The sequence below is a fragment of the Leguminivora glycinivorella genome, chromosome 12, assembly GCF_023078275.1.
Source record: "Leguminivora glycinivorella isolate SPB_JAAS2020 chromosome 12, LegGlyc_1.1, whole genome shotgun sequence".
Lineage (NCBI taxonomy): Eukaryota > Metazoa > Arthropoda > Insecta > Lepidoptera > Tortricidae > Leguminivora > Leguminivora glycinivorella.
Window position 1 is genome coordinate 20316622 of NC_062982.1, and position 22277 is coordinate 20338898.

The window sequence follows — 22277 nt, forward strand, 5'->3', positions numbered from 1 at the left end:
CAAAACAAAACATGTGTTTCTTTGACAGTTTGAGTGAGATTGTATTGCGTTTACTTCGTTACAGGATTTCAATATAAAATAGTAATTTAACTGAAAACTAGTTTCAACACATGTGAAAAATGGGGAAGAAAAATAAGGACTCGTTAGGTCGCGCCCTCATCAAAGACAGATTTTCTAAGAATCGACACAAGAAACATGTTGAAGACACAATGGTAATTTGTTTACAGTTTACTTATTTCGGCAACTACTCGTTTAATATTTCAATTTATTACATCTGTGTACTAACCACTTACATACAGAATAACTGTTTAAGTTTTAGTTAAGAGGTAGGTAAAATATCAGCGCGAAATGTTAATTGTTTTTGTGTGGGATAACCTACCTTCAATCTTTAATAGGCTAGTTTCCTACTAGTCAAATCAGCTTCTCTTTAAGAACTGTCAAAACGATTTGCTAGTATGGAATTACTATGAAATACTGAGGAGTGACGTCACGGTCAATTCACTTACATTATATATTTCTCTTGGACTTCTTAAGTAGAAATTATGTTTAAACATAACTACTGTCCATATTTTTCTTCTAATTATGTGGTGCTTTATTTCGTGCACTGCATAAAATATTTTATTTTAAGTATAGGAAACTAGCCTATTTACTAAATTCAACATGGTAGTTAACGTTGTGCAATATGTGCAACTTTTACTTTGAAATAATTTATTAATATTGTTAGAAATCAAGTTTAAAAATTGTATCCTCTTGCCGCCTAATGTACATTCAGATGTACATTGGGTTTCAATGCAATTTTAACTTTCATGTTAACTAATAAAGTAGCATTTCCATTGTTTCTAAAATTTTTCGAACAAATGAAACTCAAATCAATTCCAAGTACCAAAATACCCTAGCTGTAATCAAAATTCCCTAGCAAAAATGTTATATATGTGTATTAATTATTATCCTCAAAACCAAGCTAAAGTCAAGTAAACTTATGAAAAAATATTTATTATACCTTGTTAATAGTAAATTTTGGATGAACTTAGCTGGTTTGAGAAAATAATGCTGCTGCAAATGTAAATGTTCTTATTAGATTGAAATGGGAGTATACCTTCTTATGAGATGTTCTATAAGGATCTGTGGCCTTTATTACTGACAATAGGATGAAAAAAAAGAATTGACCACTTGACATTCATTTATTTATCCCTTGATTCCAGCTCCACACGACAGAGATCAACGATGGCTACGACTGGGGTCGGCTGAACCTGCAGTCCGTAACAGCAGAGTCCTCCTTGCAAGAGTTCTTGTCTACTGCAGAGCTTGCTCAGAGAGAGTTCACGGCAGAAAAAATGAACTTGAGATATGTGAAATCGGTGCCGAGTGAAGTGGAGGCGGCTACGTCACAGCCCAACTTTGATGAGCCGCTCACAGTGCCTAGAAGGTGAGGATTGGTTTATTTGAACATTATTATTTTATCTGTTATCCTAGCCTGTATCACTAATATCACTATATAAAACTATGGCTGTGGACATCCACAAGCCATAGTCAGAAATGAAACTTGGAACTATCACAAATATACACTGAGCTATTTTTTCCACGATCTATCAGAAATCCTCACAAAATAAATAAATATCGTCAAGACGACCATTGAAGTCGCGGTAAAAACTCGAACCAGTATAATACGACTATGTACAGTTGTCAAAGATGGAGACCGAGTGTGAAATTACAAACGTATATTTAATTTTGCCGTATAATCTCACATGAGTGTGAATCCCTCAATTTTATAGAGGGATAAATATGGGAAGAATAGTACATTACGATACAAGTGCGAAAAAAAGGAAGTTCGAAACGAGTGGTGATAATCGACACAACTTATGAATTTCCATTTTGCACGAGTATTGTACGACGTTTTTCAGTACAGGTGGCCCTCCGAAGTTTCGACCTGACAAGAAATGAACCACTTCCCGCACTAGTGCGTAAAAAAAAACCGGCCAAGTGCGAGTCGGACTCGCGCACCGAGGGTTCCGTACAAACGTATGAATTTCAACTTGATAGCTCTACGCGTTCATGAGGAAAAAAGTAATAAGTTTATATTTATTAAAAACCCTAAAAATATATATTTTGTAATGTAACTAAAAATTTAAGGTTTTCGGAATTTTTCCTTTATGTGTGCTATAAAACGTTGCTTCATGCCAAATTTCAAGATTCTAGGTCGACTGGAAGTACCCTTTAGGTTTTGATTCCCTTGCGAGTACTTGCGAGTTTCAAAATATGCAGCTTAAATTGCTGTTTCTTTTGATTGCGTTGACATAGAAGTTTGATTTTGTTACAGCTTAAAGGTATTATAGACCTGAGTATTTGGTATGAATTTCAATTTAATACCTCAACGCGTTTATGAGGAAATGGGTAGTAAGGTTAAAATTATTAAAAAAAAATATATTATGTGATGTAACTAAAAATTTATGGTTTTCGTAATTTTTCTTTTATCTATGCTATAAGACATTGCTTCGTACCAAATTTCAAGATTCTGAGTTCACGGGAAGCACCCTGTAGGTTTTGATTCCCTTGCAAGTGTCGAAAATTTGCGGCATAAACGGCTGTATCTTTTGATTGCGTTGGCTTAGAAGTTTGATTTTTTCACAGCTTCAAGGGACAGTAGACCTGAGTAATTGATATAAATTTCAGCTTCATACCTCCACGCGTTCCTGAGAAAAAGGGTCTTGACAGACGGACGGACGGACAGACGGACAACAAAGTGATCCTATAAGGGTTCCGTTTTTTCCTTTTGAGGTACGGAACCCTAAAAAGCACCATCTGTACTGAAAACTATATTTTCAGCAACTTATCTCCACCCGTGTGGTGACGGGTTAAGAATTTCACCACCCCCTTTCTTCCCATGGGTATCGTAGAAGGCGACTGTAGGATATGGGGTAAATTGTGGCGTAGGCGAGAGTCTGGCAACCTGTCACTGCAATGTCACAGTTTCGTTTTCTTTCAACCCCTTATTTGCCAAGAGTGGCACTGTAACTTTAGCAGTTTCATGTGCTCCGCCTACCCCTGGTTACCTATCAAAAAGTCGAAAATTGTAATGTCGAATATTAGTAGCCCGAAAACGCTTCCCTTTTTATTAATTGGCCTAAGTTTTGTTTGCCCGAAAGTACTTTTCCCCTATTATTATTTTCCCCATTTTTATTTCGCTGTAATTTTGTTTCGCTTATGATTCGAATCAACACTTATTAAAATTCCTAAGAATCATTTGACAACTACTTTTTATCGCGTAAAGTTTTTATTCCGAAATATTATTTAGCCGCTATATCAAAAGTTCGAAATTCGAATTAACACTTATTAAAATTCCTAAGTATCATTTGACAGCTATGTTGCATGGCGTAATATAGTTTTATAATTCGAAATATTAATAAGCCGCTATATCAAAAGTTCAATAAATCCTTAATTTTTTAACAAAAGTTTGTTCCCGACCTTCGCTGTCGCAGTTCTTACTTGACCTAAGAGTCCTTGCCATAAGAGTTTATGGCAAAGTTTTATTTCTGTATGGTCGCAGTTCTAACCTAACCTAACCCACTTTACTTGCAAATGTTTGTTTCGGTGAGGATCACAGTTCTAACCTAACCCACTTTTCTAGCAAATGTTTGCTTCTGTATGGTCGCAGTTCTAACCTAACCTAACCCACTGTTCTAGCAAATGTTTGTTTCTGTAGGGTCGCAGTTCTATCCTAACCTAACCCACTTTTCTAGCACAATTTTGGTTCTGTATGGTCGCAGTTCTAACCTAACCTAACCCATTTTTATAGCAAATGTATGTTTCTGTGAGGGTCGCCGTTCTAAACTAACCTAACCCACTTCTCTAGCACAAGTTTTTTTTCTGTATGGTCGCAGTTCTAACCTAATCTAACCCATTTTTATTTTTTTTGTAAAATGATATTTGGTAAAATTACATTTCGATGTCGCGTATAGCATCGGATTTATGAAAAGGTGGTTAAAGAAACGGTTGTCACATCTACCCCTATATGGGAAACAGGCGTGATTGTATGTATGTATGTATGTATGTATCTCCACTCGTTTCGAACTTCCTTTCCTCACTAGTATTGTAATGTACTATTTTACAAACTTTACATTCAATATTAATTCTTTTTACAAGTGTATTTGAGAGATTTTTTTATATTACATGCATTATGTATAAATTTTTATCATTTAAATTTACAGACCAGCTTGGAGTCCAGGCATCACTGCAGAGGAGCAAATCAATCGTGAAAGGGAATCTTTCCTGGATTGGCGTCGGCACCTCAATGACTTACAAGTATACAATACAATACTCTTTATTGCACACCTCACATAGTTTACAAGTAATACACAAGAAACAAAACAAATTAAACAGAGGTAACAACAGGCGGTCTTATCGCTTAAGAGCGATCTCTTCCAGACATTATCCAGGTATATTGTCTTCCAGGTATATTGTTTAATACTACATAAATTTTGGAAAAACCCCCGTCCGCGACATAGTGGACCGATTTTCATGAAACATGGCTAAGAACACTCCCGACTAACTCAGTTTTCAAACAAAAAAAACCAAATCGAAATCGGTTCATCCGTTCGGGAGCTACGATGCCACAGACTGACACACACACAGACAGACAGACAGACACGTCAAACTTATAACACCCCGTCGTTTTTGCGTCGGGGGTTAAAAAAAGCAAAAGAAAGGAAAAAATGGAAAACTATAGAGGAGGCCTATGTCAAAGGATATGTTGAAGATAAGGGGAAATTATTAAAAAAAACTTTTTAATTCAATGATAAACACTATTTACATTACATTTATAAATAAATAAATAAATATTGGGGGACAGATCAACTTAGCCCCAAACTAAGCAAAGCTTGTACTATGGGTGCTAAGCGACGATATACATATTTAAATAGATAAATACATACTTATACATAGAAAACATCCATGACTCAGGAACAAATATCTTCGCTCACCACACAAATAAATGCCCTTACCGGGATTCGAACCTGGGACCGCGGCTTAGCAGGCAGGGTCACTACCGACTGACCAGACCGGTCGTCGAACCATTAACACTACTTGCAATTTTGTCCATATAGAATGCTTTAAGTTGCTTTTTCTCAGCTCGCCTTCACCTTCCCTTCATGGCTTTTAGGAAATTAATTTTGTTGTAAATCCAACCAAATGTTTTTTCCTCTCACTAGCTCGGAAACACGTGTTTTGTCCTTTAATACCAGCGGGTAAAAACGCATTTTATCCACTAGTGGGTAAAGTAATTTGACCTTGAATAACTTCAAATTAACTGCTTTAAAATTTATTAAAGTAGGTGAATCTAGACGCATTTTTTGCGTTGTAGTTTCCTCGCTATAGTGAGGGGAAAAGTTTTGTGTTACACTCGGGTGCAATAGGAGGCCGGGAAAATGCAAATGTATTTTACTTCTCGTGTCTAAAGTTAAAAAAAAGTTACTCGCCTGAAAAATAATATGTGCAGGATTCTATTTTCGAAACGTAAAGACACTCGCTTCGCTCGTGGTTCAACTATAGAATCCTTTCACTTGCTCGTTTTTCAATTCCACACTCGGCGTTAAAATACAACTTTGCCCCCTTGATATAACAAATAACTATTTCCATACTGTAATCACCCTTCAGAGGGCAACTACTGCAATCACCCGTCACCTGCCGGCGTAGCCGAATGGCAATCGTCGACGCGAGACGCCGACAGAAATGCAGTCCAAGAGCGATAAAGATAGATAGCTACGAAACAGATATTATCGTGAGCGTTTGTGCATTTGGCTACGCACCCTGGGCGGTTACTAACTACGTGAACGTAATAAGCTACGTATTTGGAGTTTTGGAGTGACGATGCTCGTAATTTCCGAACTTTGGTTTTCAGTACCTATTCTCTAACTCCCTTATTCATAAAAAAATTACCGAACTGATTAGTTAAAAAAGTGTTTTGTCCCTTTCTAATACATACATAACAGAATGGGCCAAACATTTTAGCTAGTCACTCTAATCAGTTCAGTAAGTTTTTTATGAATAAGGGGTAAGCCTGTAACTAGAGATGGGCCGAATATGGACTTTGCCGAATACGGATATTCGGCCGAACATTCGGTTCAGCTCTTACCGAACCGAACATTCGGCCGAATATTCGGTTACGCCATATTTAGAAAGCGGATGTTAAGATTAAAATTAATAGTTTCATGATTGATAATGGTTACATATGTTACTAGAACTACATAATTATGTTCTTACGATTTAGTGGATTTAATTAAAACTTAGTTAAAACAACTCTGAAATCTTCTCAACTCTTAAACTACGGTTTTTTCAACTTTGTATTTATATTTTGACGCATAGGCAATTTCAATTATCTCTTTTTAGTAGTTCCCTAGAAAGCTACTAAAATAGGAGCTTATTATCCAATAGTTATTTACTTTGTTTATTCGGTAAATATTCGGCAATGCAACCGAATTATTCGGCCGAATACGAACATTGAAAAACTTGCCGAAAACCGAATATTTACCGAATTTTCGGCCCATCTCTACCTGTAACTATACTCACTGTTGTAATTTTCCTAAGGCAAAACTTGGAGCCGCTCTAACGCCTTACGAACGTAACTTGGAGCTATGGAAGCAACTCTGGAGAACCCTGGAAAAAGCAGATGTTGTGCTCATACTACTGGATGCCAGGAACCCTCTGCTCTTCAGGTTTGCTACTTTAGTTTAAACATAGACTTGGTAAACGTTGACATCTAATGTTTACAAGTGAAGGACAAACCTCCCCACAAAAAACTGGACCGATTTTCATGAAGCATGGCTGAAAACACTCCCGACTAACTCAGCTTTCAAACAAAAAAAAACTAAATCTAAATCGGTTGATCCGTTCGGGAGCTACGATACCACAGACAGACACACACACAAACAGACAGACACGTCAAACTGATAACACCCCGTCATTATTGCGTCGGGGCATAGATTAAATATAAGATCATACCATCCCATACATTAAAATGCTACAGCCTAAGAACGCGTGTACACTACACCACACATAGATGGCGTCACAAAAAATGTCTTGTAGCTTTCGATTATACTTGTAGATGGCGTTAAGTGTCACTTTTGACATAGATCTATGGCTCGAAAGTGACACTTAACGCCAATCTACAAATAATCGATGGCATTTTTTGTGGCGCCATCTATGTGTGGTGTAGTGTATGTGCGTTCTTACGCGGTCGCATTTTAATGTATGGGATGGTATGATCTTCTTATATTTGATCTATGGTTGGGGGTTAAAAAATAGTCCTGACAACATACCAAAACCATGTCAGGTATTAACCAGCCCTTTAGCACATCTTGCCTTGTCGCGCGCGAGTCCATACTTGAAGTCACGCTTGATGTAAAGAAAGTTGTACTAAGGGCGCTGGGGTGGGAATGTTTTCTGAGGAACAAAACGTTCTTAAGAGGATACGGTAGCGAAAATGCTAAAATGGAAAGGAGCCCCCCTTTACCTTGGGAATTTTAGTTAAATATACAAGTGTTATTAACTAGATTTATCGAAAAAATTGTCCATTAAGAACAACTCAGTCAAAAGATATTTCAAAAAAATCTTTAAAATCGAGGTTCCGCTCTCGACTCATTCCTCATTCAAAACTTAATTAATCAGAACGAAATTTGAGAATCTGAATAACAATGAAATAATCTATGTCGGACCGTTTAGCTTTTTTGGTTAATTGTTACCAATCTTGAGTATCACACCTTTTTTTGCGCCACAATGAAAAAGGCCGTGGAGTCTTTAAAAAGCAGAATATCAAAAAAATCAAAACGGTCCGACACAGATAAAAATAATAACAATCTGTGTTGAAAAAATCATTGCTCTATCTTCAAAAACCAGGGAGGAAATAGTCGAGAGCGTTTGTATGGAGAATTGACCCCTACCGTATCGTCTTAAATAACTACAACTTTTAATATTTTTCACGTTATTTTATTATTTAAACTTACAGGTGTGCCGACCTGGAGAAATATGCAAAAGAACAGAAATGCAAATGTATCTTGCTCCTCAACAAGGCTGATTTGACCACAGAGTACGAAAGGAAAGCGTGGGCAGAGTACTTCGCTAAAGAGGTAAATTTGCATTAAAAATACTTTGATACATCTAGAGCAGAGCCCAACTGGGGAAGTACCCATAGCTGGGCACCGTTAATCAAATAGTTAACTTCGTTAATCGCTAATCCGTTACTAAAAAAGTTAACTTCGTTAATCGTTAAAGCGATACATTTCGACAAATTTAACGTAAGTTAAAGTTAATCGTTAATCCGTTAACACGTGAAAAAAAATGAACTTTTCTTTAAATATTTAGTTGAATCAGTATCCACTATAACGTATTATATTTCTGTAAAAGGCCGAAGTAAAGCTAGCCTATTGAACTCTAGGCTGCACGTGGAAGGCAGTGATCGCCTGAGCTGCTGCCAAGAGCTGTGTCAGGAGAGATGCTGGCGATGACGGGACTGTTGTGGCACTTTGGGCGGTAGAGGCTAGGGAAGCGAATGTCGTCGTAAATAGGGCTCGAATTTGCTGCCCTATCCCTATCACTACAACAGTCGCCATGGTAAAGCTTAGGATTCACCGAATCAAAGTTAGTAAAAGCAAATCCACGTGAAGAATACTTTTTTAGGTATTATTTCGGACTTTTAGCAATCGACATCGGTAAAACCTAGGATTTGCCGTACTTCGTAGTAGCGTTCAGAACGTGTTTTTCGCAGCGCACATGGCGCCTGAGCCCAACTAGATTAACGATTAACGGACTCGGAGAAATTTAACGGAAGTTATATGGAACTAATTTGTTCCGTCTATTGTCCTTTGAGTCGTCGGCAACCCGAGCCCTGCTTGGAATTTGTACCCTCCTTTTTGCTGTGTACTTAACACAGCAAAAGGGAGTGTACAAGTTTCTAATGGGTTGGCAACGCGCATGTGACACTCCTTGTGTTGCAGGCGTCCATAGGTCACGGTGATCGCTTTCCATCAGGCGGACCGTGTGCTTGTTTGCTACCGACGTAGTATATAAAAAAATACAATTTTAAGCCTATTGTATTGTCTTTGAAACTGCTAGAAAGTAATTTAATTTGAGTGTAGGCAATATTTTTATAACAAAGCACAATAAAATAAAAACCGGCCAAGAGCGTGTCGGGCCACGCTCAGTGTAGGATTCCGTAGTTTTCCGTATTTTTCTCAAAAACTACTGAACCTATCAATTGTTCAAAACAATTTTCCTAGAAAGTCTTTATAAAGTTCTACTTTTGTGATTTTTTTCATATTTTTTTAAACATATGGTTCAAAAGTTAGAGGGGGGGGGACGCACTTTTTTTTCCTTTAGGAGCGATTATTTCTGAAAATATTAATATTATCAAAAAACGATCTTAGTAAACCCTTATTCATTTTTAAATACCTATTTAACAATATATCACACGTTGGGGTTGAAATGAAAAAAAAATCAGCCCCCACTTTACATGTAGGGGGGGGGGTACCCTAATAAAACATTTTTTCCATTTTTTATTTTTGCACTTTGTTCCGTCCGATTACTTGTGGTTGCATGCATTGATCGCTGCATATATGGCATAAAATAACCGCGCTTTTAGAGGCGATTAGATGAGCTTATGCCGAAGATTTTGGTTTGGTTTATGAAAAATATGTCACATAACTTTAATTAACGTTTCTTTATATTTTGTTCGTGTAGAAATTGGGTGAATCATATCACACATGCTGATACACTGTAACGCCACGTCGCCACTTGCGTGGGCGACGGTCGCGCGATGGTCGCGCGACGGCGATGCGACGCATACGAAATCAAACCTTATCGATATGGAAGTATGAGACGCGACGGCGACGGTCGCCCACGCAAGACACGGCGTAATGTGTAATCCCACATGCATTTTGTAATAAAATGTGAACTTTATTCGTAAAATTTTTGAGTTGACATCTTATTGCAAAATGCATGTGGGATGACACATTTAATTATTGCGTTTACCTATGTATTGTTAATTGTTGTTGTTGTTGTGGTCCTAAGGCACCCCAGAGGTGCAAAGGGCCTTCACAAGCTCGCGCCACGCCTTCCTATCTTCAGCGACCCTCGTGGCCTCGCTCCAGCTCAAACCAGCCGCTCGTAGGTCATTTTCGACGGACCGCTTCCATGAGTGAACCGGGCGCCCGGAGCCACGGCTTGCATTTTGCGGTTTCCAGCCAAAAGCAATGCTTGCGATATTTCTTTGCATGTTATATTCTATGTATGTGTTTTCCTATGTATTGCTACTTCTTAAATTCTTTTCCTATTACAGAATGTTCCTATAATATTTTTCTCCGCCGCAAAAGAAACAAATAAAGAGCGAAAAATCTCCGAAGAGAGCGAATCAGAGAACCCCCCTACAGACTCAGACACAGAAACCGCCGATTCAGAAGACGAAAAAGAAGCCTTAAAATCTACGGAGGAAGATATAGAATTGTTCAAAAAGCAGATTATAGATCTCGATACTGCTGTGTCAAGTACCGCCGATAGACTGAGCAAGATTCAAGACAATTTAGACATGGTTCTAGAGAATTTGAGGTTAGGGAAGCCGATAGAACCTTTGCAAAGCGAAGAAACTACAGAGAAGGGAGTGGAGAATTCGTATGAAGTTTTTGATAGAGATAGATTAGTGGAGGTATTGAAGAAGCAAGAATTGGGGCATTTGAAGAACCCGCCTAGGATCACAGTTGGCATGATTGGGTATCCCAACGTGGGGAAATCTAGTACAGTCAATGTGCTGATGCAGACTAAGAAGGTAAGATTTTTGTTGTAGTTTTATTTGAATAAGCTTATCTTTTGAACTATTTTGGTTAAATGAAATAAATAAAAAATAATCTAAAAGTGAAAAATGTTTGCCTTGAGTGTGATTTGAACTCACGGCTTACTCCAGCGCTCTGCCAACTGAGCCACCAAGACATCAACCAAGGCAGCGAAATTTTCCACCACTTAGGTCAATGGGACCCGTAGCGACATCTACCGTAAGAGTATCAAACTTCTTAAACAGCAATCGGAGTCCCAAGTCATATTGAAAATTCACGTTACGATGCGCTAACCATTCTAAATTTTAACTTCTGATTAGCATAAACGTCTGCAAACGATGCCATGCTTAGAATAAATTTAAAAACATCGATTTCAGACGTTTCTCGAAGTTAAAATTTATTAAAAATATTTAAAATGATTCCCAAAACTACTTCAAAAAAATTAAATTAAGTGATGGAATAGACTGTCAGTTGTCTCAGAAACTGCATTTTTTTTTATTTAGGTACTTGTTTGAAACTGGGCTTAATACTAATCCTGGGTCTAATACTGGGCGTAATTTTCTTCTAGGTGAGCGTAAGCTCAATGCCCGGCCATACGCGACACATCCAGAGCTTGGTGCTGGACGCAAACCTGCAACTGCTGGACTGTCCCGGTCTGGTGCTTCCTGCGTACGCCGTCGCTCCAGACTTGTTGCTGACTGCTGTCTTACCCATAGACCAGGTAATATAATGTCATATATACTTTTCTCGATTTCGCCTAGTTTTAGAGTTATTACCAATTGAAAAAAAAATCTTATTGTTACTCAGTACAAAAGGCTTTTTTGACAGCGTTGATGCCATAATGAAGAATAGTCTCACTATACAACTAGGGAACAAATCAACTTATTTTATTGTTTTTTTTTTTAATTTGTTCTTTTTTCAAGTAGTCACACTACTATACAAATATCTAAAAAAAAAGTAAGATGACGTCAAAAAGTAAGAAGCAAAACCTTTCAAAAATGAGGTTTTAAGAAAATTAACCTTAAAACTCATTTTAAGTGTCAATTTAATGAATAACATTTATTTTTTATGTGAACATCATACATTCAAATATAGTAAAAAAAATACATTTTTTTTTTAATTTTCTTCATTTGTATTAAAAAAATATACTTATATATTTCTTTTGGCGTCGTAAATGCGTTGTTAAAGTCTCTCGCAATGCTCACGAGCACCGTGTATATGAAATTCAGATGGTTTGCGATTAGTTGAAAAATCGGAAAAATTTTAGGCTTAGTGAAATTAGTCCACATGACGCGAACAGCTAATCGTGTGCGTGCATTTAATTCGATAATTACTGGTAATACTTGTTAACCTATATCTTCTGATTATGTATGCACTAGCTTTTACCCGCGGCTTCGCCCGCGTAATAAAAGTATTCATTAAGATTTTCATTTGGATCCGTAGGGACCGTAGGTTTCTCTGTAGGTATATTTATCTGCGATTATTTCGATTGCACATAATACTTTTGCTTGCAATGATTGTAGAAATATTACACATCGACCACAGCGTAGGTAATTCTATATACGCTGGGGAAACCTTTATAAACATCCCAACATAGCCCGTATTTCGACACTATGATCGGTGGGTAAAAAGTACTTTTTTCTATTATCCCTTACAATTTTTTACATTTTGCTTATACTTATCGCAAACGTAATCTTCAAGCAAGCAAACAACGATCGTCTTAGAGCACATTGATTGTAAGAGACCGCCGACCGATTATCCGTATCCCTCTAACGATACCCATATTATCCGTATCCGTATCGCTAACGCTATCGCTATCGCTATCGCTATCGCTATCGCTATCGCTATCGCTATCGCTATCGCTATCGCTATCCCTATGGCTATCCCTATCGCTTTCCCTATCGCTATCCCTATCGCTATCCCCCTATCCCTATCCCTTATCAAGATGTTTAATGATATAACACTTTAAGTTCTCGCGCTTTGTACACATATTTAAAGTCACATACAGGTCGAACGCGATTAATTAACATTATTTTTACCTTTTTTCCCAACGTTTCGGCCAGGTTGCACTGGCCGTGGTCGCGGAAGACTGACGTCCCAGCAAAATGTCACCGGAGATGTAAACAACACAAAACTACCCGATATTAATTTATATAAATGTTCGGGGTAGACAAATAAATATAATCTACCCGCTTTTAGTTAATGTTTATTTCCCACCATGTTTATTTTAAAGGTAAAAATAATGTTAATTAATCGCGTTCGACCTGTATGTGACTTTAAATATATGTTTAATGATTTCTTATCAAGTGCTAAAATATAAAGTTTCATGGTTTTATCATTTAAAATTAAAAATTACAAACTTTCAACCTCTTTTTCAACCCCTTCATCCCTTTTTTTTCGAAATAAAAAAAATTTCATCAAAATCGAGATAACAGACAGACAGACAGACAGACAGACAGACAGACAGACAGACAGACAGACAGACAGACAGACAGACAGAGTATTTCGAATTAAAAAATTAAATTAAAAAAAAATTATTAACCAAGAGAATTTGTTTAAAATACAGTATGCAATTAATCGACGACCCCCAAGCCTGTGTCGTGGAAGTCAGCTACATGCGTGATTTGACCAGATAACAGCGGCTTAAAAAAAAAAAATACTAAGTGCATGCAAACTTACAAATATAAGTACCTATTACAATTAATATAAAATATAACGTTAAGCTAAGAATGAAAAGATCAAATGAAAACAAGAGAGTTCCGTAACTAGTGATTTAGGTAGTGTGAGAGAGTGTGTGAGAATATGTATGGTGTGTGTGTGGGTGTGTGTGTGTTGACGTCCATTAAAATTGGAATTGTTCACAGATCTTGTAGTGAAAAAAATCAGTCTTGAGTCTGACTTGAACCCACAACCGCTGGATCGTTAGCCCAGTGCCCTACTATTTAAGATACCAAGACCTTACCTAATAAACTTACTACATTTTGTTCAGATGCGGTCTCACGACGCAGCAATGGCGCGACTCTGCCAACTTGTTGGCAAACATGTGTTCGAACAGAAATATGGACTTTTACTGCCACAAGACGACGGCGAGTTTAACTACAAACAGATACTTACCGCGCACGCCTGTGAGTATACCATGTACTAGAGATGCACCGAATATTCGGTTACTATTCGGTATCCGGCCTATTCGGCCCTTATTTTAATATTCGGCCGGATACCGGATAGTGACGTACTATCCGGCCGGACACCGGATGTGCTATTTTTGATTGAATGATTTTGGAGTAAACAAATTAAATGTAAAAAAAAACAGTTACGGTTATAATACTTATAATCATAGCCCTTAATTATAAAAAAAAAAAACATTTATACAAAAACGGACTCTGCGCGAAGTTCACTACGAAACAAGTCAAAACCTGCACGACGCGTGCAAATTGTAGGTATTGTAGGTAAAATTCTGCTGTCCGAATATTCGGCGGCCGGATACCGAATATTCGGACGATGGTTAGGCCGAATATTCGGTATCCGGTATCCGGCCAAACAACTATTCGTTGCATCTCTACCATGTACAGTCGAGTTCATAAATATGTGTACATTTCTTTACCGTAAGTCGTTGCAACAAGGTGACATATATTTATGAACTTGACTGTACTAACTATAATAGCCTCGTGAAGCCTTGTCACGTCATCTTTTTAGACAAATTTCAACTTTAGCACTGTGGGCGTAGACTCTAAACGCTATGTATTAGTATATTTATGACACGACTCCCCAGAGGATAGACAATAGTAAATATCGCAGCTATTTACCGAGCCTAGGGTCTTCCTGAATTATAAACTGAAATAGATACCATACACTAAAGAAAAAGCGATCAAGCCCACTGTTGGCGAAGCTGGGAATCGAACCCGGGTCTCCAGCTAACGCGGCTGACGTGCTAAACCGTTACACCACCTCGACCGCCGAGGTACCCGTCGAAATTTCTCTAGTGTATGTTATCTCTGAAGGCTAGGCGCCTTTGACCAACTCTAAGGGCGAGCAATTTGTGCTTGCACCTCCTATATGAATCCTTTTGCAGGATTACGATATAGCGAGAGAGATGGTGCTGCCATCAATAAGAATATTTAATAAAATAATTTGATTTGTTCCCTACGTCTTCCTGAATGTTTGAATTTGAAACTATTAGTAAATCGGAAAATAGGATTTGGTGTTGCAAACAGTATTACCAGAAAAAGAAATATACATGACAGCTTTAAAATGTTGGCAGTATTGCAAGACATAATTAAAAAAAAAAACTTATGTAATTGTCTAATTAAAGACATTGGATTCATATTTACCCTGTAGCTTGATTTGATTCTATGAATATATATATATATATATATATATATATATAGATAATAAATTCATAGGATAACTTTGTATTTTTATTGGTCTTTCTTTTCACATTGAAAAAACCTAATAGTCGAGTTCTTAACGGCTAATAAGTATGAGAAATGTACAGTCCCTGCTGGCAGAAAGCATGAAACTTGTCATGTATATAGATAGGTTTATAAGAAAATATCATGCCGAGGTGTCAATGTTTCCCCTCTTTCCCCCACTTTTGTATCCCTGATTTCAGTTTTTTAATATGTCCATGAAAACCGTGAAAGCTACCATCACGATGTCTAGGAGAAATATGTTCTTCATAAAATTCTCCACAATATTGTCTTTGGAAGTATAAAGCTATTGCTTCACAAAATTGTTCCTTGGGTCAAACTGATCCGATTTTGCTCAATAGTCATGAAATCGCACGTCACTACCCCCCACAAAAACAAGGGGAAAGGGCCGATATCCTCGGTGAAAACTATGCATTACATCTTTTTGCTCTTAGTGACTAGGGCAAATCGTATATCATTTTCGTGTAATATAAGGACAAGTTAATCATTTCTGAAAAAATCGTTGCACCTTATCATACAAAAAAAAACGATTTGTCACTGTTCTCAACGTAAATGCATGCTGTTCTTATAGAAACACAAAAATCACTATATCTTATGCCTTTAATATTTGAGGAGTTCCCTCGACCTCTCCACGATTCCATCATCAGAACTGGGTTATTGGCTAATCTGTCCTATGTTTTATTTGTTGATAATTACCGCATTGTAACTGTAAATGCCATAACTTCCATACTTAATGAAATACATCGAAATTTATTATTTTGCTATAAAATCGTTATTTTTGTATGAAAAGGTGCAACGATTTTTTCAGAAATGATTAACTCGTCCCTATATTACACGAAAATGATATACGATTTGCCCTAGTCGCTAAGAGCAAAAAGATGTAATGCATAGTTTTCACCGAGGAAATCGGCCCTTTCCCCTTGTCTTTGTGGGGGGAAGTGACGTGCGATTTCTTAACTATTGAGCAAAACCGGATCAGTTTGACCCAAGGAACAATTTTGTGAAGCAACATCGCCACAGGTAAAAGAGCAAAGTCGCTAGTCTTACTTATCGTTCAGGTCACCAAAGAGAAATATCGTTAGGGGAAAATGAGCATAGTTTGAAAATTATAAGTTCTAGCTTTATACTTCCATAGACAATATTGTAGAGAATTTTATGAAGAATATACTTCTCCTAGACATCGTGATGATAGCTTTCACGGTTTTCATGGAAATATTAAAAAACTGAAATCAGGGATACAAAAGTTGGGGGAAAGAGGGGAAACATTGACACCTCGGCGTGTTTCTACTTCAATCTAACCTATATTCCACGCACAGTCGACTTCCATGAAATCCACGGGTGGTCAAATTCTTAACCATTCACCACACGTTCATAATTCTTCTTTTATGTACAGTCAACCGCGGCTTCATGACGGCCGCGGGTCAGCCCGACCAGTCCCGCTCCGCTCGCCTCCTGCTCAAGGACGCCGCCGCCGGCCGCCTGCGCTGGGCCTCCCTCCCACCAGGCGCCGCGCCCGCGCCCGTGGAAGAGCTGCTGAAGGACTCCAAGAGGAAACCCACGCCCAGGGAAACCAGGGCTGTTGAGGTTAGTCACACCACACCAAACACACTTATCTACTCCTCCAAATTCATATAGGATCTGGTAAAAAACAACTTTTAGTGGACTTCTTCTCGAGAGTCATAGACGTGACCAAAAATATAAAACAAAATGTAAGTTACACTTTTTATTGACCGTGATTACCTTTTCGATTTTTGTCGCGCTCCCGATATTTCAACACAGTTACATGTATCATGATATTCATGATTACAGAAAACCGAAGATGGCGAGTGGATGTTAAAGTTACCTTCGTTCGCGAATTGCGCGATCTAACCGTGAATCATTTAAAATTCTTATTGTACAAGTACGTTGCAGAATTAACTGATCCGCCCTTCACGGAAATTAATTTGCAATCATGCCATGGGTGTCACTTAACTCTACAGTATACAAGCAAGATTATCCGTAAATTAACTGAGAATAAAACGTATTACCCACGTTATTAAATGGTTTATTTTCTCTTCAGGGTTGGGTAAGCAAATCCGCTGAAATGGACAAGGCGTTTTTCGCGACGAACAAAACTTCGGCGCATGTCAAAGGAAAACCTATTATGGGGTAAGAATTACAACATTATGTATTTTCAGAGCATTTTCTTAATATTCAATAAAATAAATCGAGAACTAATAGGAACTCGTTCAAGTAATCACATTTTTTTTTCGCCATACGTGCAAAAAATACTGCAAGCAGGGTTAATAGTTATTTGTTATACAGGGGGGCAAAGTTGTATTTTAACGCCGAGTGTGGAATTGAAAAACAGAATGAAAGGATTCAAAAAGTTGAACCACGAGCGAGAGCATTGTTTTGGCTGTTCTCGCATTTACTGACAATGTCAACTTATTCAGTGACGTCATCACTGTCAGTACACAGAAAAAGTTAAATTTGTTTTTATTATTCCTATTTTGTTACCAGCACTCAAAAAATGCGTTTATCACTGATAGTTCCACAGGTGGTAAATCATCTTTATTACTAGATTCACCTGCTTTTTTCAATTTTAAAGCAGTTAGTTTGACTTTATTCTTAAGGTCAAATTATCCTTATACCCACTAGTGGATAAAATGCGTTTTTACCCGCTGGTATTAAAGGACAAAACACGTGTTTCCGAGCTAGTGAGGGGAAAAATCCTTTCTTATTTTTTATCTTAAAATTACGAACTCTTTGTTCTCGTAAAAACGATTGTTGTCATCTAATTTTTCATTTTTGAAGTTAAACATTTATTAGAAAAGACAGGAACATTTATTTCTGACAACACAAAGAATTAAACACAGAAATGGTGACAGGTAGCTCCAAATGTCACAAAATACACAGTCACAAATCTATTCTCCACCGGTGATCTTCAATCTTTTGTAATCCATACTAATATTATAAATGGGAAAGTGTGTGTGTCTGTTTGTTTGTCCGTCTTTCACGGCAAAACGGAGCGACGAATTGACGTGATTTTTTAAGTGGAGATAGTTAAAGGGATGGAGAGTGACATAGGCTACTTTTTTTCTTGATAGGTTCAGTAGTTTTTGAGAAAAATACGGAAAACTACGGAACCCTACACTGAGTGTGGCCTGACACGCTCTTGGCCGGTTTTTTGTCTCTTTCTAACCTCCTCTTCCCTAAAATGGGAGGGTGGAAGTTTGTAAGGAAAATTCCGCAATTTTCGAATTTAACGTGAGCGAACCCGCGGTCTAAAGCTAGTATGTAGTATTTACATTTGAAAAACCATTTTTTTATTCATGACATAAGAGATAAATGACCAGACTAATCGCTAAATTAAGCAATTACCATCGTCCATAAGGGTTCATTTATTTGGAAACATCAAAAAAAAAAAGTATGATTTATTTAGAGACTTGTCAAAACTACAGCCTTTTCTAATAATATAACAAAGACGAGATTAGTTAAACCTAGGCTAGGTCTAGTCTATGGTATTTTTTTTTCTAATACCTTTAAACGAACAACTCTTGTATATTTATTTATTTATATATACCGGCGATCTCGGAAACAGCTCAAGCGATTTCGCAGAAATTTGTTATGTGGGGGTTTTCGGGGGTGAATAACCTAACCACAAAATTAAATTCAAAGATTTTCAGTCGAGTACCATGTTTAGGCCACGAAGCTTGCTGAGTGGCCTAATAGTACGGTACGAGAGTGAAAAGTTTAATTATATCACTATTGTATACAATACTTTTTCTACGAGTCATCTTCATAATCAATGGACGAAGATTATCATCATTCAAGTTAAAATTAATGTTAATAGCGTCGTTCACCGTCGTATCAACATCGAATTACCTGGCAACCACTCGGGTGCAAATGTATTTTACTTCTCGTGTGTTAAAAAACTCGCAAGTTCAGGATTCTATTCTCGAACCACTCGCTTCGCTCGTGGTTCAACTATAGAATCCTTTCACTTGCTCGTTTTTCAATTCCACACTCGGCGTTAAAATACAACTTTGCCCCCTTGTATAACAAATAATTATAAAAAAAAATTAGTACCTTCTAGGAGGTGTCAATATTTGTAGTCCAATTCGAGATAGAGTACACTGTTCATAAACCCTCAATTCTTACCAGTTTTTTAAATTATTTTTCCTGTAAATAAACCTATGGGACGTATATAAATAGGAAATCGTTTTTGTTACAATTATAGGGTGAATAAAAATCCTTGTTATTCCAAAAAAAAATCTACTTTTCTTGTATTTATTATTAATTTATTAGGTAAAAAGGAAATGCCGTCAACTAGGGCAAATAAATAATTTTTCCCCTCACTAGCTCGGAAACACGTGTTTTGTCCTTTAATACCAGCGGGTAAAAACGCATTTTATCCACTAGTGGGTAAAGTAATTTGACCTTGAATAAAGTCAAAATAACTGATTTAAAATTGATAAAAGTAGGTTAATCTAGTAATAAAGATGATTTACCACCTGTGGAACTACTGGAAGCAGTGATAAACGCATTTTTTGCGTTGTAGTTTCCTCGCTATAGTGAGGGGAAAAGTTTTGTGTTACACTCGGGTGCAAATGTATTTTACTTCTCGTGTGTTAAAAAACTCGCAAGTTCAGGATTCTATTCTGGAACCACTCGCTTCGCTCGTGGTTCAACTATAGAATCCTTTCACTTGCTCGTTTTTCAAATTCCACACTCGGCGTTAAAATACAACTTTGCCCCCTTGTATAACAAATAACTATTCTCACTGTCGTGAATATGGTACTACGAATAACCAATTACGAATATTACGATATTTAATATATTATAGAGTAACAATTACTAACAAATAACAAATACGTATTTTTCTATTAAACATCATTAGTTTCCACAGTTATAGTATTACAAAAAAGTCAATTTTTCAGCATTGTCGGAGCGCAGTCAGCGGAGCAAATGATGAGCAAACCCTGGAAGTTCGAGAAAAAGCACGCCAATAAGAACAAGAGGGAGAAACTTAGACGTGTTTATGCGCATCTTGACGAACATTAGAGGGAGAAGGCATTAGTCGTAACGTATCGATGTTTATCATTTATTTAGTTAGTTTATAACTAATACTTAGTCAATTTTTTGTTGCATTAACAATTGTCAGCAATAATGAAACTTATTGTTAATACACTATGATTGTAATTTCCAAAACCAATTATCAGGCGTATGATGGTCGGAGTTATCCTCGTGATAAAGCAACCATCACTATTTAACACTACACTATTGAAAGAGACAAACTGTCTCTATCAAGCTGTCACGTAGATAACTGTGACTATCATTCTGGTATGTTTAGTGATGTGCAAGTTGCGGAAACTTTCAAAAAAATCTTAAATTTCTTGAAAAATTCACGAAACTTTCACGAAAAAGGGAATTTAAATTTATGAAATGGAAAGTTTCCATCCATACAATTGTTCATACAAAGTATGGAAAGTTTCCGAAGTTTTCCTATGTGAAAATTTCAGAATTTTGGAAACTTTCCGTCGGCACATCAATAGGTATGTTGTAGGATTTGAACTATAATTTAAGTTAGTTCAGTGGTATACTATATTCATTTCTGACTATGCAACTATTTTTGTTAACTACGACTAGGAATAAGAAGTGGTATTTCGTTTACTTAGACTTAATTGACATAGTCATGAAGCTCTATATTTATAACATACAGCCACATCATTTCTGTGGTCATGAAAGCTTTTAAAAAATAAATGTTGTAAACATTATTTTGTGTATCTTTTCTCCAATTGTGTCCCACACTATTAATATAGTATTCTACTGCCGCTCTAGCGGAAGTTGAGTAATATTACAACAACAAAGATATTTGAACATTTTATAGATATAGTAGATTCCATACCATGTTAGCTGACCTCGGCTTCGCCTCGGCCGCTAATTACACATGATCTGAGACATTTTTTACTTTACTGGCATAGGTGTGTAATCTACTATTTCCTGAGGAGTTATGAAATTTCTGCATATTTGAGTATAATTAAGCTCCGCAAGCCATCGCGTGTGAACGATACTCTCGTATGCAATGTTTAACTTACGCCCCATGTTGCATAATGTACTATTATTGACTCGCGCTGACAGACTTCAATATCATACAACTTTTCACACAGCAACAAAAAACAAGGTTATTGCCGGTCATCACTAATTTCGTACCTAAGATAATAGACCTACCGAACCACGTCAGACTTGTTCCTTCTCTATCGCACTTATATTAACGTACATAAGTGTGACAGGGAGGTGAAACGTCGAACGTGATTCGCGATAGACCCTTGGACCACTTTTACCACCCACGATTACCATCTTTGCAGCACGTGTAAACAAAAATAGACGTCATAATAATATACTATAGAATATGTGCCAAAAACCGGCCTACGTGAAGAAAGTGTTAGAACCATGGACTTTCAATAGGGACTGAGCTCACACTTTTTTGCCATACTAAATTGAACCTTATCACCAGGGCAGAAAGGCGTTCTTGTCAGACTAGCAAAAGTGTGTCCATGTACCAGAGAACCTCCCCGCCACCCGATTGGCGTGAGTTTGGGTTCTTTGGACAAAAGGGCGCTGGTTCTGTCCGGAAATCGGCACCTTAGGAAGATTTTCACCGTTTCGGGGTGCAAACAAAAATGGGAAGAACTTAAAAGAAAAATATATATAATAAGCCCTACACTCACCCGCGCTTCGTGTTGTAGGTCGCCGCGTAATATGTTACGGCTTTTCCGCTCGCCGTATATTAAACACAAATTTTCTTTAATTTTATCCGCAGTCCACCACCGCCGTGGACGTCAATTTTCTTTCTTCCACTGACATTATTTCTTTCTCTTGTCATAAAATTTTTAAACTTAGTTCCAAATATAAGTAGCGTCTTTTGCGCATGCCCCATTCCCCATACGAAATAAATATATATGATAAAATGATGTGCGAGTGAGACATGACATGTAAACAATTTAGAAACGTTCCGAAACTGGTATTAAAACTAAACATTCCCCCGCCCGAGAAA

General features: G+C 37.3%; 1 protein-coding gene across 1 annotated transcript; it reads left to right on the top strand.

Moving 5' to 3' along the window:
* The first annotated feature begins 18 nt into the window (after positions 1 to 18).
* LOC125231906 (large subunit GTPase 1 homolog) lies at positions 19 to 20997 on the top strand. Its single transcript, XM_048137505.1, has 11 exons — positions 19 to 212; positions 1203 to 1426; positions 4206 to 4299; positions 6580 to 6707; positions 7997 to 8117; positions 10325 to 10807; positions 11380 to 11532; positions 13801 to 13936; positions 16632 to 16822; positions 17298 to 17386; positions 20161 to 20997. The coding sequence occupies exons 1-11, from the start codon at positions 120 to 122 to the stop codon at positions 20282 to 20284; spliced, it is 1836 nt and encodes a 611-aa protein (XP_047993462.1). The 5' UTR covers positions 19 to 119; the 3' UTR covers positions 20285 to 20997.
* The last annotated feature ends 1280 nt before the right edge of the window (positions 20998 to 22277 follow it).